Source organism: Mixophyes fleayi, chromosome 2 (assembly GCF_038048845.1).
Source record: "Mixophyes fleayi isolate aMixFle1 chromosome 2, aMixFle1.hap1, whole genome shotgun sequence".
Taxonomy (NCBI): domain Eukaryota; kingdom Metazoa; phylum Chordata; class Amphibia; order Anura; family Limnodynastidae; genus Mixophyes; species Mixophyes fleayi.
In genome coordinates, this window is record NC_134403.1 from 127,672,941 (window position 1) to 127,690,045 (window position 17,105).

The 17,105-nt window shown below is 40.0% G+C and overlaps 1 protein-coding gene across 1 annotated transcript in view; it reads right to left on the minus strand.

The window, feature by feature from the left end:
- The window catches only part of PCCA (propionyl-CoA carboxylase subunit alpha), a 357,370-nt gene that overhangs the window by 253,751 nt on the left and 86,514 nt on the right, over positions 1-17,105 (minus strand). The window contains exons 9-11 of the mRNA XM_075199966.1: positions 13,371-13,449; positions 9,123-9,225; positions 8,577-8,671 (exon numbers count right to left, since the gene is read on the minus strand). Of these exons, the coding sequence (XP_075056067.1) occupies positions 8,577-8,671; positions 9,123-9,225; positions 13,371-13,449 (277 nt within the window). The remainder of the gene's footprint in view (positions 1-8,576; positions 8,672-9,122; positions 9,226-13,370; positions 13,450-17,105) is intronic.

Here is a 17,105-nt window from a genome sequence, read left to right on the forward strand (position 1 = left end):
GGGAGTTTTTAACACCTTAAGTAGCTTGATGAAGGATGTGGCGATGAAGATGAAGGATGAGGTGATGGAGAAAAATGATGAGGTGGTGACATGTGGACAAAACCACGTTAAAAAAGGGCGCTTGCGTCGGGAAGTAACGCTCTTCCCCTAAGGAGGCCTGGGCTAGGCCCAAATGCATGACGAGAACCTTTTTAACACCTTAAGCAGCTTGATTTGACTAGAATGCATGAGTATCATGCACGGGTTAACTTGTATGTGTATGTGTATGTGTATGTGTATATATATATATATATATATATATATATATATATACACATATATATATATATATATATATATATATACACACACATATATATATATATATATATATACACATATATATATATATATATATATATATATATATATATATATATATATATATATATATACACACACATATATATATATATATATATATATATATATATATATATTTATTTTCAATTAGGTTTTTTTGCAAGAAAACATATGTGAGGGGGGTTAGGGGTACAGAATGAAAGAGGGTGTTGGGGTACGGGCATACAATGTCAATTTGAGTAAAAAGAAGAATATATATATATATATATATATATATATATATATATATATCTCATCAAGAAGAATGAACTATACAATAGATAATCTCACAATGTAACAGCACAGAAATTGTCAATGAGAGCGCAAACTTCGCATAAAACGGGGATGGAAATACTATCTAAGAGTCTAGGAAGGGAAAATCGTGGGATTGTTAAGAGTAAATGGGGTAACCAGTTAATAGTATAAAAAAGACGGATCGTGGTGGGCAATGGGTGGTGAGCATAATAAGATTTCCAGGAGTTATAGGTACTGGATAATTGGAGTGGGCATCATGTAACATACTGGTGATGTGTTGCATTTTATGGATTTGTCATATTTTAAAGAATAAGTGCTTGAGTGGGAGGGGGTCTACTTTTTTTACAATTAAGTGCGAGAAGACATCTAGCAGCTACGAGGATGTGACCAATTAATTTATGTATGTGTTTTTGTTGTGTTGGGGATAGGGTGTGGGAGAAGATGGTAAGAGATATTATGTGGAGGGCGTACTTGGGTGATAAGTGTGGACTTCTTTCCAGAAGTTTGTACTTTCGGGAAAGGATCACCACATACGCGACAGGGTGCCCTCTGCTTCACAAAAGTAGAAGCAGTGGAATATATGGCACCATAATACCAGGTAGCTGCGGAAAATTAGTTTGTACGAGTGCTCCTTTAATTGCGTACAGATGGAGCTCTTAGCCTCCCCCTCACGTATTTGTTACAAGTCCACTTGCCCAAGAGATTCACCCATGTCGTCCTTCCACCTTAGCTCGTGCAGTTTCTTGGTCCGTTTAATGAAAAGGGAATAAAAAAAGAAGAGATCAAGCCGCTGGAGGAGGATCTACCCAGGCAGAAAGCTTCTAACAGGAAGGGGAGTTGGGGAGTCCGGTACTTAATTTAATCAAGGTAGAAGTGGAGGATCTGTAGGTATTTACAGAAAGCAGATGATGGTAGCCCAAAGGGATCCCAGAGTCTAGAGAATGTCATGAAAAAATGTCATATTGTGGATCATCCAGCATTTAAAAGAGTTGGCGTCAAGCACTGGAGAAGATTAAAATCCATTTTTTAAGCAAAAACAAAGACTAGGGCAGGGTTTCCCAAACCCAGTCCTCAGGGCTCCCCAACAGTGCAGATTTTCCGGATCACATGTGACATAATTAGGACCACCTGTGGATCTGTTACAATGTGTCAGTCAATAATGAATACACCTGTGCTCCAGCAAGGAGATATGGAAAACCTGCACTGTTGGGGAGCCCTGAGGACTGGGTTTGGGGAACCCTGGACTGGGGCATTACTGCTTCCGTTGGTAGGTAATTCCACAGTCTGACAACAGTCACTTAGAAAAAAATATATATATTTTGAATGTGAAACCATAATTTGTACAGTTGTGGAGGATGTCTGCCCGTGACATCTGTACTGTCCTGGGTGTAAAACGTTTGCCAGAAAAACTTTCCATTGACCTTTATTTGTATACACTAATGAGTCTACCTTCTATGGAACCTTTTCTTTTTCCCTCAAACTAAACAGTCTCAATATGTCAACAACCACCTACTTTCCATTGTTAATCTTCTATTATGTCTTTTAAAGATAGTTGTCTAAAACTTCACCCACTGCACAAAATGCTATTTAAAAACCCACTTACATAATAGTATAATAGTCACGAATATAACAGTAAATGGTGTTTATTTCTTGTGCAGATGTCACCCTTTTTATGCATACTAAGATGTAGCTGGCGCAGCAGCTGTCTGGCACTGTGGTGCTGCTTAGCTTATTGCCTACTAGTATTCCTAAATAATGTTCCACCTCTTATCTCTCAAATAATGCTCCATTTATGTAAAGCTATCATAACTTATCACAGAACAATATACTCTTGCATTATCTACGTCTGCCTTTTCTCTATCAAGCTTCTCTTTTACCCAAGTCTTTATACAATTAGTTACCGTCCTGTTCTGTTAATAACAAAGCTTACTTACAGTCACCTGGACATCGTACTTCCACTGCCTTTTACAAAATCATTACTGGCGTAATATAGAACAGTACTTGATATAGCAGTAATTATGTGTTTGGAGAGTGCAGAGTATCCCTGTTTTCTCGTCTATACAATGTGGGCATTGCACCCCAGTCTGTACATGGTGAGTGCGGAGGACCTATGTCTGTTTTTGTTTATATATATATATATATATATATATATATATATATATATATATATATATATATATATATATATATATATATATATATATATATATATATATATATATAAAACAATCTGTTGTTATTTGCTAGAGCAATAAACACTGCTGCAAAATCTCAAAATCCAAATAAATCATGTTGACCAATTTGCCAATATTACCTCCTCACTGAAACTGAAAGAGACTCTAAATCAGTTTAAACATAAAAATAAGATTTTTACTCGCCGTAAAAAACATTTCTCTGACTCCATTGGGGGGCACTGCGAGACATTGGGGTGTAGTAGTGAGCTCAGGAGTCTTGTCACTTTAACTTGTTAAGTCTGTGCACTCCTCCCCTACTTAACCCCTCCTCTCAGAGAGATCCTCAGTTTTGAATAACCAAGAGTGAACGTAAAGGAGGTAATATAACCTGGACAGGTCTTAAATTATAAAGAACCATAACCAAAGTTTTCACACACAGAACTATATACAGAGCAAGGGAGGGTGCGCAGTGCCCCCAAATGGAGTCAGAGAAATGGATTTTACGGTGAGTAAAAATCTTATTTTCTCTTTCCTACCATTGGGGGGCACTGCGAGACATTGGGGATATACCAAAGCTTCCTCAAGGGTGGGAATGCTCTGGACCAGCTGCACGCATAACCCTGCGACCAAAGCTTGCATCAGCCGACGCAAAGCCTTGAAGTCTGTAAAATCTGGAGAAAGTGTGGACGGAAGACCAAGTCGCCGCCCTGCACAACCGCTCCGCAGACGCCCCGTGCCTGGCCGCCCAGGAGGCACCTACTGACCTAGTAGAATGCGCCTTCAAATTTCCTGGAACGGACAGAGAAGCTGCAATGTAAGCTTCTCGAATTGTGGACGTGATCCACCTGGCAATTGACTGCTTTGAAGCAGGCCAACCTCTCTTGTTGGCGTCATATAAAACAAAAGGATCTCTGGTCTTTCTGACCTGAGATGTACGGTCTACATAAGCCTGTAGAGCTCGTACCACATCCAAGTACTGCATATACCCTTCTGAAGAATCTTTCTTTGACTTGAACACAGGTACAACAATTTCCTGATTAAGGTGAACCCTGGAAACCACCTTAGGAACGAAAGATGGTTTAGTACGAAGGACCGCCCTATCAGCGTGGAAAATAAGAAAAGGAGAGTCACAGCGAAGAGCTCCAAGCTCAGACACTCTGCGAGCAGAAGCTATCGCCAACAAAAATACTGTCTTCCACGTAAGATACCTCAAGTCTATTGATCCTACGGGTTCAAATGGAGGCTTAGAAAGAGCGCGAAGAACCAAATTGAGGTCCCAGGGCTCGACAGGATGGCAAAATGGAGGTTGCATATGTAACACCCCTTGCAGGAAAATCTTAATGTCAGAATAATCTGCAATAATCTTTTTCTGAAAGAAAAACAGAAAGGGCCGATATCTGGCCCTTAAGAGAACCCAGACGAAAACCCCTCTGAACTCCATCCTGTAGAAAATCCAACAGACGAGAAAGCTTAAATCTAGAGGAATGGAATCTTTTAGACTCACACCACAAAATATATGTCTTCCACACTCTATAATATATAGAGGATGAAGAAGGCTTTCTGGCCTTAATCATGGTAGTCATAACCTCTGAGAGAAACCCTTAGCCTTAAGTATCAGGGTTTCAGTAGCCAGGCCGCCAAAGCCAGCTGATCTAAACCTTGGTAAAGGAACGGACCCTGAACCAGAAGATCTGCCTGCATGGGAAGCCGGAATGGAGGAGCCCCTGCTAATAATAGCAGATCTGAGAACCATGCTCTGCGTGGCCAAAATGGAGCTATTTGAAGAGGGAGAAAGTTCCCGCTATTCTATTTCTTTAGAACCCGGGCAATCATAGGTATTGGAGGAAAAAGATACACCATCTGATATGGCCATGGAGCTGACATGGCATCTATTATTTCCGACCCTGGGTCTCGAGCTCTTGCGCCATAGCGTGGAACCTGATGGTTCAGTCTGGATGCCATCAGATATATGTCCGGGAGCCCCACCGGTCCACCAGAAGGGAGAAGATCTGACTGTTCAAAACCCATTCCCCGGGATGAAGTGAGTGTCTGCTGAGGAAGTCTGCTTCCCAATTCTTCACCCCCGGAATGTGAATGGCTGAAATCTTGGGTACTTGATGCTCTGCCCAAGACAAAATGCGCATGGTCTCTCGCATGGCAGCCGCACTGCGAGTGCCCCCCTGGTGGTTTATGTATGCCACCGTGGTGGCGTTGTCGGACTGAATTTGTAGTGGTTTTCCTCTTAGAAATTTCTGGGCTCCTATCAGAGTATTGTACACTGCTCTGAGCTCTAGGATGTTTATCGGGAGAAGTGATTCTTGAGGGGACCAGAGACCCAGAAGCCTCAGAGTTCCTGTTACACTTCCCCATCCCAACAGACTTGCGTCTGTTGTGACTAGAGTCCAAGCCCAGGTCTGTAGGGATTGGCCCTTTTCCAGATTGGTTTGGGACATCCACCAGACAAGAGACAGCCTTGTGGATCTGGACAGACGAATAATCTGCCTGTCTAAATTCTTCTATGACCCTGACCACTTGAGTAAGATTTCTGCCTGAAGTGGGCGGGAATGAAACTGCACAAAAAGGGACTGCTTCGAAAACCGAGACCATTGTCCCCAAGAGTTTCATACAACTGAGGACTGAGACTCTCTTCTTCATAAGCATGGCTCTGGTCCTCTTCTGTAGAGCGAAGACCTTTTCCCTTGGAAGGTAAACTCTCAGAGACTGAGTATCGAAAAGCAGACCCAGAAAACGCATTTGTTGGGCTGGAACAAGAGATGACTTGGGTAAGTTCAACACCCAGCCGTGACTCTGAAGAAACTGTATGACTGTCTGCACATGGAGGGACAGAAGAACTGCCGATGGTGCCTTCAATAGAAGGTCGTCTAGATAAGGTATAATTGTTATACCTTTCTGCCGCAAAAGACCGGCCATGATGGGCATAATCTTGGTAAATACTCTGGGGGCAGTAGCTAGACTGAAAGGGAGAGCCCTGAACTGGAACTGTGCGTCTCCTACTGCAAACCGAAGGAGACTCTGATGTCCCTCCCATATCGGTACATGTAGATAGGCATCCTTGATGTCTATGGACGCTAAAAACTCCCCCTTCTCCATCCCTGCTATTACAGAGCGATGGGATTCCATCGCTATTACAGAGCGATGGGATTCCATCGCTATTACAGAGCGATGGAATCCCATCGCTCTGTAATAGCGATGGAATCCCATCGCTATTACAGAGCGATGGGATTCCATGCGGAATTTCTGAATAGTCAGCTGTTTGTTTAATGAGCGAAGATTCAGAATGGGCCGGAAGGACCCATCTGGCTTCGGTACCAGAAACAGGTTCGAGTAAAAACCTAGACCTCTTTCTAGAGGAGGAACCTGAACAACAACCTGCGCTGTTAGAAGTCTTTGAATAGCTTCCTGAAGTGCCACCCGTCTGAGGGGACAAGAGGGGAGAGGGGTGATAAAGAATCTGTGACAGGGAAAGTGGGCAAGGTCTATCACATAGCCCCTGGATACAATCCCTCGAATCCAGAGATCTGGCGTGGATTTCCACCACTGATCTCTGAACTGAAGGAGGCGAGCTCCTACTTGATGCTCCCCCTGAACAGCCCCGTCATGCATCCATAGCTGCGTTTGCCACATATTCTGAGGTCACCAGTACCTGCTCTGCCATATATAAGAGCTCTGTACGTACGCGGAGTATCATCTCTAAGCCCTTTAATCAAAGCTTCCATCCATAACTGCACGGCCTTGTTGGCCCAGGCCACAGCCATATTGGGTTTAAACATACTTCCCACAGCAGTGTATGCTCAGCGAAGGGCAGAATCACACTTTTTATCTGTGTAATCCTTGAGGGCTATCCGTTCTTGGACAAGAATAGCAGATGAAGAAGCTAAACGGGCCACCTTTTGTATTACATTTTGAACAGGTAAAATACATAACCGAAGGCACAGAGCGACCCTTGCTTTTGGCTGTCCTCTTCTCAGCCATTGTCCTATTTCTTAAAATAATTATAGAAATGTAGACAAAATGAGACTATAACAAAGTCCCTTGTGCTAGGAAGTCTCTTTAGAAAAAGAGCACCACTCCAAATAACAAAAAAGGTTGTACAGTACTGTCTGTGAAAATTCCTATAACATGAAATAACTCACATGACATATGCATACATATGTAAAACCTTCACAAAACACTTTACTAGTCATACAAGCCTGATTCTGTAAGGCAGTTATGTCTGTCGGTAGAGGAGAGGCAAAGCAGAGGCTCTGGCCAGTGCTGACACGCTGTTCACTTCAGTGTTCCCACGAGTAGACTCGGTCCTGCGCGCGGGAAGGAGAGGCTGGGAGGAAGGAAGTTTTCTCGATCACTCTCCTCCCCTTCCTGCTACTTCTGCCCGCCCTGCTTGCCTCCACTTCCAGGCCCCATGAAGCTCCGCAAAATGGCCACCATGAAGCGCTGGACTCACGCTATTATAATATTAAGTGCCCAGCAGCGCGAGCCCTGTAAAGCGGGCCGACTCACCTCTTATGAGTGTGAGCGCCGCTATGTCCCCAATCTTTTAAACTTGCTCGTTGCCTTTATAGGGGTGAGCGGGAACCTGCCGGCAAGGACGCGGCAGAGGAGAAGAGGCTGAAGCACTCTTTCTACCTCTGACCGCTAAACTGTGGGGAACTGTGGCCGCGGAATACCTCCGCTAAAACAGGCTCTTACCCTGCTTGTAGAGTTTAAACACTAAACGCTTCTACACAGTCCCCTTCCCTAACTAACTATGGAAATGCCGACAGAGGGTGCAAGGTAACTGAGCACTAGGCTTCTGATACCTGCGCTGAGGGTCCCCAGAGAGCAGAGCTATGTCTTACTCACTGTTTTCCTGGGTCTTCACCGAACCCTGCGCTGCACCTATAGGACAAAAAATAAAAACATGTTCAATCTATAAGACTAAACAGAGTATAGGCAGGAGCCTATACTCTAGTGACCTAACTCTCCAGTCACTTAGAAAAAACTGAGGATCTCTCTGAGAGGGGGGGTTAAGTAGGGGAGGAGTGCACAGACTTAACAAGTTAAAGTGACAAGACTCCTGAGCTCACTACTACACCCCAATGTCTCGCAGTGCCTCCCAACAGTAGGAAAGAGAAACAGCTATTTATTGCAATCAAACAAGCCATAATCAATTCAAATCAATCAGCTGAATTTTATAAAAACACTTAACTGCCAGCCATTTTCTCTATTTAATTGCGCATATTAGACATAGATTTATGCTATATTTATATACAGCCTATGAACAATTGTGAAGATTGTATCGGCAAACTAAATGCCAGCAGTCATATCTTGCAACTTTAAGATCCTGGTCAAGCTCCCTTTAACATCTGATGTCATAAGCACACATTAGCCTATAGGCCATGCCAAAATGAATGTCCAGACACATGTATAAAATGGGAATAGATATATGGATATGATATGAAGGCAAAAAGAATAGCAGATAATGAGTTCTGCCAGTAGACTTAGTAGCACATTCATAAAAAATAGGTCAAGTCATAAAATAAGAATATTATATATTCTTCATCTCTAAAAGTTTTAATTAGAAAACACAAAAGGGAATTTTTTAAATTGTGTCATACTTAATTTAAAAAATATACAAACAAGATTATCTTGAGGAATGGTGATTCTGACTCACAACTGCTATCTGTTTCAGAGAAATCACCACAGATGAATTCAACCCCGGTAATACACAGTGCTTCTCATGTTGTGCTAAAGTATAGAACTCACCTAGGAGCCTCCTCTACTACTTTCTGGTTCCGCCTTTGAATGGAACATTCTCGTTCATTTAGCCAGAGTGCATTGCCATGTTTATCCGCCAGAACCTAAGAGCAAATGGCAAAGTATGAGAATGACAAAGTGTCAAAATTAATGTTACAAAATTAAAGTGCTTTCTTCCTTTTTTACTGAGTTTAATATATCTATAGCAATGTACCTTCAACCACAATCATTACAATATATTTTTATTAATACAGTATAATCAATGTCTGTGTGTGACTTAACTAAATAATATACCTGAAATAAGTGGTGTGTAAGCGTTAAGGGTGCCAGTCACCTAAAACAGTGAAGGCAGTGGAGGAAAAGCCTTGAGTTTGAAGTGCACTGCAGATGCCAACTGGCAATGCCGCCTGGAGCTCACATTTATACTCTAGGATGTGAGCCATCAAGGGTCTGCAGGGTTAGGGCTCTCACTATCTGCAAGGGTTGTGGGCATAAAATGGTTAGTTTGGGGGATTAACTGCAAGAAAAAAATGGACGTAGTTGTCTAATACTCACCTGGATTTCTATGTGGCGAGGATTGTCAATGAATTTTTCTATCAACAGACGATCATCTCCAAAACTCGAGGCCGCCTCTTGAGCAGAGAACCTAAAGCCTTCCCTAAAGGTTGTGGAGTGAAAACATGTGTTGGTAGTTGTAGAAGTCAGACTAATGAGGAAACATCTAAACAGCTTTTTTTCTGTACACTGACATAACAATACATACATACTGTGACTACAAAATATTATACGAAAATAAAGCAACAATACAAAAGGAAAAAGACCACCAAAACCACATAAGACATGTATAACAGTAATAGTAACAGTAACGCAAACCATACATGCTACAATCGTGCCACATGGCCAAGCGGTCAAATCAGAGTCAAATTTGAGTGGCCAGATTGGCTGGATCCAGCCATTCGACATATGAACATATACATACAGTTATAACATTTAATCCATTTCAAGCATTATGGCAAAGAGAAAATGCTCCTCTATGTTGGCTCTACCCACTCAATAGAGTGTGGCACGTCTGAGTTGACTACGCTAAATTCTAAGAGAACATTGTTATGCCAATCTCAAAGGCTCTTCATCTGTTTATAAACAGGATTATCTGCTTGTGCTACTGAACCTACCGATTTTACTTGCAGAGCTAGAAATTAAAAGATTTTCCTTATAAAGTGAGAAATACTGTGAACTATATCCTGCCTTTTTTCAAAAAAGGTCAGACATTAGAAAAAAAAATGATATTTGAAAATGTAAAGAAATAAAAATTAAAAAAATCAACATGTGCATGCTGAGACAGGAACAGTTATATTAATGAAGGAAGAGTAGGCAACGGTGCATATTTCTGTGCTATATAGAAGGATGAAAGGTGTCTACTGTGACCTATTCACCATGGCGTCAATTTATGCAATTAAGAGACACAGATATAAAATACATTATATTTAATATGCTCAGCAACAAAGCCCTTTTTAAATAGAGTAGCTACATATCAATCAAAATCTTACTAAACCAAATACATTTCATTGAGTTGCAACACAAGAATTAAAACATGTACTGTCATCTATAAACAGAGGAGGCTGCCATTTTGTTTGCTTAACCATCCACCAGCCTATGAATTGAAAAGGAACTATTATATCATTGAGACCCCATACCTCAATCATGTCGCTAGTTTCTAATAAAGGCTGTATTCTGCTGAATACTGGTTTGGCCCACAAAATGCCTGCTTCTAATGTGTGTAGCTGACAGGTACACTTTAAAATAGATATGACATTAGGAGAATAGATTCCACACCGAGCGCCTTCCAAATAGTTAATAATAATAAAAAGGTCTACAATACAAATGAAAGCTGTATGTGTCACACAAACTGTATATGACCAGATTTAACCAATTAGCCATGTGACTAAAATAGAAGGACACTGGGGGTATGAGCATTTAGCAACACATGGCGGTGATTCGGAAACTGAAAGCACTCAGCACGCAACTCTTAGCAGCTTATGTTAACAGATGTACAGCTACTGTATATTTAACAGTAAACAAAACTATAAATATCAGCTCAATTGGTCCTCTTATAACAGTGATATAACTCCTGATTATCACACAGCTTGCTAAAAAAACGCTCTGTTTATAAGCATATCCAACACCAACAATGGTAACTAGGCAATATGGGGAGCTGAACAGCGCCAATCTCCAATTATACAATAAAAGCAAGGTGTACATAGACAATTCATTGTCGCCAAGATACATTTCAAACAGTTAAAGCCCTGTCTGATGCTTTACGTTGTACATACCTTCATTGCTTTTCTTTTATTTTCCATCACTTTCAATCCACTTAGAGGATATTTGACATCTCTCAGATGCCTCGCCACTTTGGTCTCACCCCTCTTAACCTTCCTTTATACTACTACACCAATTACCAAGTCACAGGTAAAACACATCAACTGAACTGGAGTCAAGTATACCAGACCTTACAAGAGCTAAATAAACAGTACATCTCTACACGTGGGAGACATGTTGTCTGAGTAACAAATGTACTATAAATAAATAATAAACAGACATACAGAAAGAACTAGTGCAAGAATGAAGGACAAAGATGGATACTGATGCAGGAAGGATGTAGTCATTGTGTATAAATGCAATAAAAAATAACAGACAACTTAGAAAGGTGAAGATTTAGGGGTAAACCTTTAAAATATTTGAACCAAAAGGTGAACTGCATTATAAATAAACCTTTAAGCAAATAAAGAAACCTTATCTATTTTTATTTTCATAAAGACCACCTGTGTGCCTTTCTTGTTGTGTCAAACTACTGTTCTTACGAGAACACCTGGGTTTAATCCCTGCACGTGTTGTTCACCATCCTACATACAACTATACTGCATTTGTGCAATTAAGGGATCCCAACAACAACATTGACTTGCTTTCAGTAGCACGGCCTATACCAGTGTCTGCTTTACTTCGCTGCCTTTACATGAAACATAAGCGCTAATAATGAAGTGGTTTAATTGTGCCTACATTTTCTATAAATTTTTAGCACAACATGCAGGCGAAGGATATTCTGCAAGACCACCAAAGCATTCAATAAATTTACATTAAAGTGAATATCCAACAGTCATGTTGATAACGTGTAACTTGCGCAAAGGAAAATAAAAATGGAATCCTTGTTTCTACTAAACAAAGCGCATCTCTGACCAAGACTTCTAGCATTACTTTTTTTTTGGCTTTGTACATTATGTAGTAGGCAACAAAATAGGGTTCCTCGGAAACCTCGCTAAGACAGACGAGCGTATTTTATGCAGCATGCTATGCTCGCCCACAGCAGCAGCAGAGGTACAACAAGTAGAAGAAGTAAGCCCAGTACAGAGGATATCCGGTTGGATAAAATACTCTCTCCTGGGTAAATCCTACTAGAGCTCTTGTGACTGGTTGGCTTTAATGTAGTGTCTTGGATTCTTTAGTAGATTAAGTGTAAATGTAAAACAAATCATGTATAGAAATAAGATTGCCACAGAGACAAAGGCAACAGAAAATGACATGTGCTTTGGGTACTTGGCATCCAGGCCTTTTTCCTGTATAGTTCACATAATACTATTTTAGATAGATTCATTTTCATCAATTATGGTATTTAGCAATTGCAATTAAAATTATAGTTGGGGTAGTCTAATTTCAGTAACGATAGTGTACTATGTACTTAACAGGAAGAGATAATTTAGGAGTAAAATGTGCAAAATAGACCGATCTATTTTGCAAACATAACCTCTAACCTATCTTGCCATATGGTTTGAGTTCTCCCTCCCTGCGGGGCTGGGCATATGCAGTCCTTTGTCCAAGATTAGCCTCCACTGCCACGTAACCAAACTGACAACACCATTGGGTTTGAAGTGACTATTGTAAATAGCTTTTTCGCCTTCAAAAGGAGGTCACTTGTGGACAGAGGACTGTATATGTTTGTTCCCCTGCTGAACATGATGAATCAGATTCAAAATGTACAAGTTACATGAACTCACTGTACTAGAAAGCAAAGAAGTCAACTTTTTAAAATGATTGGTGGTGTCCAAGTTACTCTTATTCTTTATATAGCATCACTCATATCATGCAGCACTGTACAGAGAATGGGTTATTATTCACATCAGTCCCCATTGGAGCTAAATTCCCTACCATTAAGGTCCATTTTGTCACAAGTCAATTAACTTACCAGTATGTTTTTGATCTGTGGGAATAAACCCACACAAGCAAAGAGAGAACATATAAACTCCACACAGGCAGGGCCTTGGTTGGAATCAAACACTGGGAGACAGCAATGGTAACCACCACCACCCCCCCATTAGGACTGTAAAATGCCATGCATAGGCTATGCCATGAGTAGTGACAGCACAAATATTAAGGGTGCACAACTACCCACAGAGCTTTTGCCTATGCCAGAGGATATCTAACCAATGGTCAGATAGAGGTTAAGTACTATAATAAGAACATAGACCTATAGTACAAACAGGTTGGCTTTTCCTTTAATGAATATGAGAACAGCAATCAGATATTGAAACACTTTACCGCAGATAGAATATTTATTGTCACAACTTTTTTATTCAATAGCAATTTGAAAAAGGATTTATGCTTTGACAGAAAGAAAGATACGAGAAGGATGATGGCAGACTATTAAAGACTTGGTTACTTTAAAGTGACAGTCCAGCACATTTTACAAGGCAAAGACATAGGATTTGGTAAGTGCAGCATTAATCAAGGTTAGCATTGTGGACTGCGTCTCACCTGGTCTCTTCATCATCCCAAGCAATCCTCATGCCTTTCCCACCGCCACCTGCTGAGGCCTTGATCATAACAGGGTAGCCTAACAGCAGGGAGCAATTAAAACACAAAAGTTCAGACTTTGATCACTTTGTCATATGAACATGAAGGTTTGCCACATGCCCTATGTTACTGTAAACAATACCTTCTTTTTTTTAAAGGGGCAAAAAATTGCAAATCTGCAGAGACTAAAAACCAGGAAGATATATGTCATTGAAATATCTGTCCTGGCCCTGCCAGGTTCGTGTCCAGTTTGAGGCCCTACTAAACCAGAAGGGACACACATAAAACAGTCCCATTGTTTCTTTGTTTAATAAAAAGTTGAGGGTCTTTTTACTAAACAAAAAATTTAACTGTTTTATGTGTGTCCCTTCTGCTTTAATAGGGCAGCAAACATCTAGAAATTCAGGGACACGTTCTGGAAATTCTATAGTCTTAAAATATGTGGTGTGTTGTATATACTGTATATACAAAATAAATAAAATTAAAATAAATATATATACTGGAATTGCATCGCAGCATATGGAAACTTATCTTCAAAAATGCAACAATGTCTGCAGCTACACTTGGACCACGAAAAGACTCAGTTTTATAACAAAATGGGAGGTCTGTTATGTATACATGGTCCTAAGTGAAATGGTGAAGATTACTGTATGTCTTAAACATCATAGTCTATGTTATCATTCTTCACTCTCACTGAACCTAATTAGGTTTGCAAATGTTTATCAATTGATGTTAATCCATCATCCCCCTCCAAAAACTATGCATATGCCTTTATTCAACTCTTCTCTTACTGCATTCATAAAGTTATTTAGACAGCTTTATGTTTTAAGGAGTAGAGATAAGAGTAGGGCACAGACTACAATTATGAGTGAAAACTATGACTGCCCTGACTATACTTCATTGCTTTCTATATTAAATTATCTGTGCAAAACCATTTATATACTCATAAAAGTGACATCTATGATGGTAGAAGACATGTGCACACACGTGTTATGCATCAGGGCCAAACAGAAAATTTCACCCATAGGGGCCGATTAAATTCGGCCACGTTAGTCTATGATTAATGCAGTGTTAGTACTATTACCTTTAATATGGTAATTTTAACCCAGATTTTTACTCGCGGCCCTGAGAGGTGCGAGCAAAAATCAGTGTTACAATTATCGTACTAACTAATAGTGTGCAGGCCGCGTTATTCCTACAATAACACAGGCAAATTGAATTGGCCCCATAGACTGACATGTTAGACTCCCACGTGTCCCAGTTGTCTCCAGGCAGTCCCCTTTTATCCACCCATAATCATTTATTCACAACCCTTATTATGTAGCGTGAGCAAACTGTGGGTCCCAGTGGTTTCCTCGGTTTTCATTTCAAAATGATGGGAGCCCTTCCCACATAAAACCTACAACAAAAAATTAGTAGAGAAACCGAGTGTACACAGCGTCCATCATCACCAACATTTTGGTGTATTGAAAGTAATTGAATGTTTTTCTTTGGTTTTCTTTTATATGAGAACCCACCACTTAGACTAGTAGAACATATATCAAGATAGACTTCTGGATGAATATTCAAAAGGCACTGGTAGGGTGTTCCTAGAGCATCATTACAATCAGGTGCCACCAACTTGCTGGGAAGGAGTGGCACGGTTCAAGTACTGTCTACGCATCATGGACCCATGCTGGTCTGATACTCAGAGCTGGAGACAGTGGGAGCTAATGTTTCTAATAAAGAACACACACAAGCTTGTTTACTCCGTTTAAGAGTCAACGATAACCGGTAAAGATCCATTTGTGTTTAGTTCCCCATAACAAGGCTCAAACACTGACCAAGACTCCTGTGTACACAAACCCTTACAATGGACAAGCCATTCCAGAGTACCTGCGTTGCATACTTAAAAATGTATGTGGTCTTGTGGAAAAATCTACTGTATATTTGCTAGAATCTATAATGTATCTGCCATACACAAATCGTGATATTTTAACTCTAGATTGATAGATGATTGTATACTGTTATAGGTGTTAATATGGGCATAACTATTGCAAAGGAAAGAAAAAGTGTTCTTAATATTACACTCATTTAAAATTCTAAAGTAAGCTTGTGGTAAAACAAAGCGTAAGTTACTTCTATATATGCTAAAAAAAACAAAATTAAAAAGTATTGCAGTTGTCATTTACAAAGTACACTCTCTACTCTCATTTGTACACAATCTATAAGCTATATCTTCTATTTTATCTGTAAGAGGCAAAAGCCTAGGCCAGTTACTCACTGACATTGCGTCATAAAACATGCCTTTGTGCATGCCTTTGATATGTCCACAATTCATATGCACTGGACATGTTAACATGCATTGGTAAATGCATCCAGATGCATTCTATATAGAGATTTTCCCATAGCTCAATAACGTCAATGGTATTTCCAATGAATGAGCTATTAGAAAGGAATATGGGAAGTTAGTAAATAACTGTGTCCCTCAACACCAAAATGCATTAGCAGCACCAGCATTCTACTGCCTGAGCTGGTACCCACTAAAATAAGGGGACATCAAGTGTGAAGTCTAAAGTGTAAACCAGCACCACGCTAGACAGACTGGAAAGCTCATACTACAACATGGGGTCCCCCCTGTTTCAGTGTGATCCTCTACCATCCTAGTAATTGTGGACTAGGACTTCTATGGGGAAAAAGGGGGCTGCAAAAGTCAAGCAGGCCTCCAACCCTCTGCTAAGGTGTGGATAATGGGATCTCTAGAGTGACATATATATAAGCAATAATGCTTTAATAAATAAAACACTCCCTGTTTCACCACTTTATTACAAATTTGCATTTTTAGGTCAAAAGGAAATGTCCCTAATTTGTAATCCATAAGGAAAAGCAAAGCAAAATATTCTTTTAATCCAAAAGGTAATCCATGGGAATATTTTATTTTAATACAGCACAGATTACTCCTCTTAGAAGCCCATCACAGAATGAGAGAACACAATTGACTGAGACTCGTCATTGACACCGAGCCAATGGCAAGCAGTTTCCCACACTGAGCCCTCTATTGATTTGGGAGGAAAAACAATTACCACTGCTGTTGAGCTCCATTGATGTTTGTGGCCCATTTAATGTAATATCTAAACGTAGCGCATAACTCCACTAAAATTAATTGTCCATATAAATAAATGGGAAAATTACAGCACAGCGCTGGTTAAACTGGTTGTGTTAACCCATAATGGGTATGAAACACAATATGCTCCCATAGCGATCAATGGATTTATTTTTATTTATTTTTTTATTTTTTAAGGTGGTGGCATTCTTTAAACAGACTGAAATGAAACAAGCAGCATCCAGAAATTGGGCTGTACTGAAAACACAGGCAGATGCAGATATAAACATAAATGGGTATGGACACACAGAAATTAATGGGTTTTATATTTAGATGCATTTGCATGGATTGAACATTGAAATATAACCCTGATGCAGCCTTTGAAAAGGCAGTGGGTAACTGGCCTAAACGGTGTAGTATATAGCCATGATTTTTACGTGAGTGTTTAAATTATTTAAAAAAAAAAAAAAGGAATGGATGGAAAAACACTACTGAATCCACATGGACTGCAGATCAATGTCAAAGTGTTAACATTTTGATCTTTGTGAGGTTCTATTGAAGAAATTCTATTATAAAATATAATTTTAATCAATCAATATAATTTTATTTTTAAT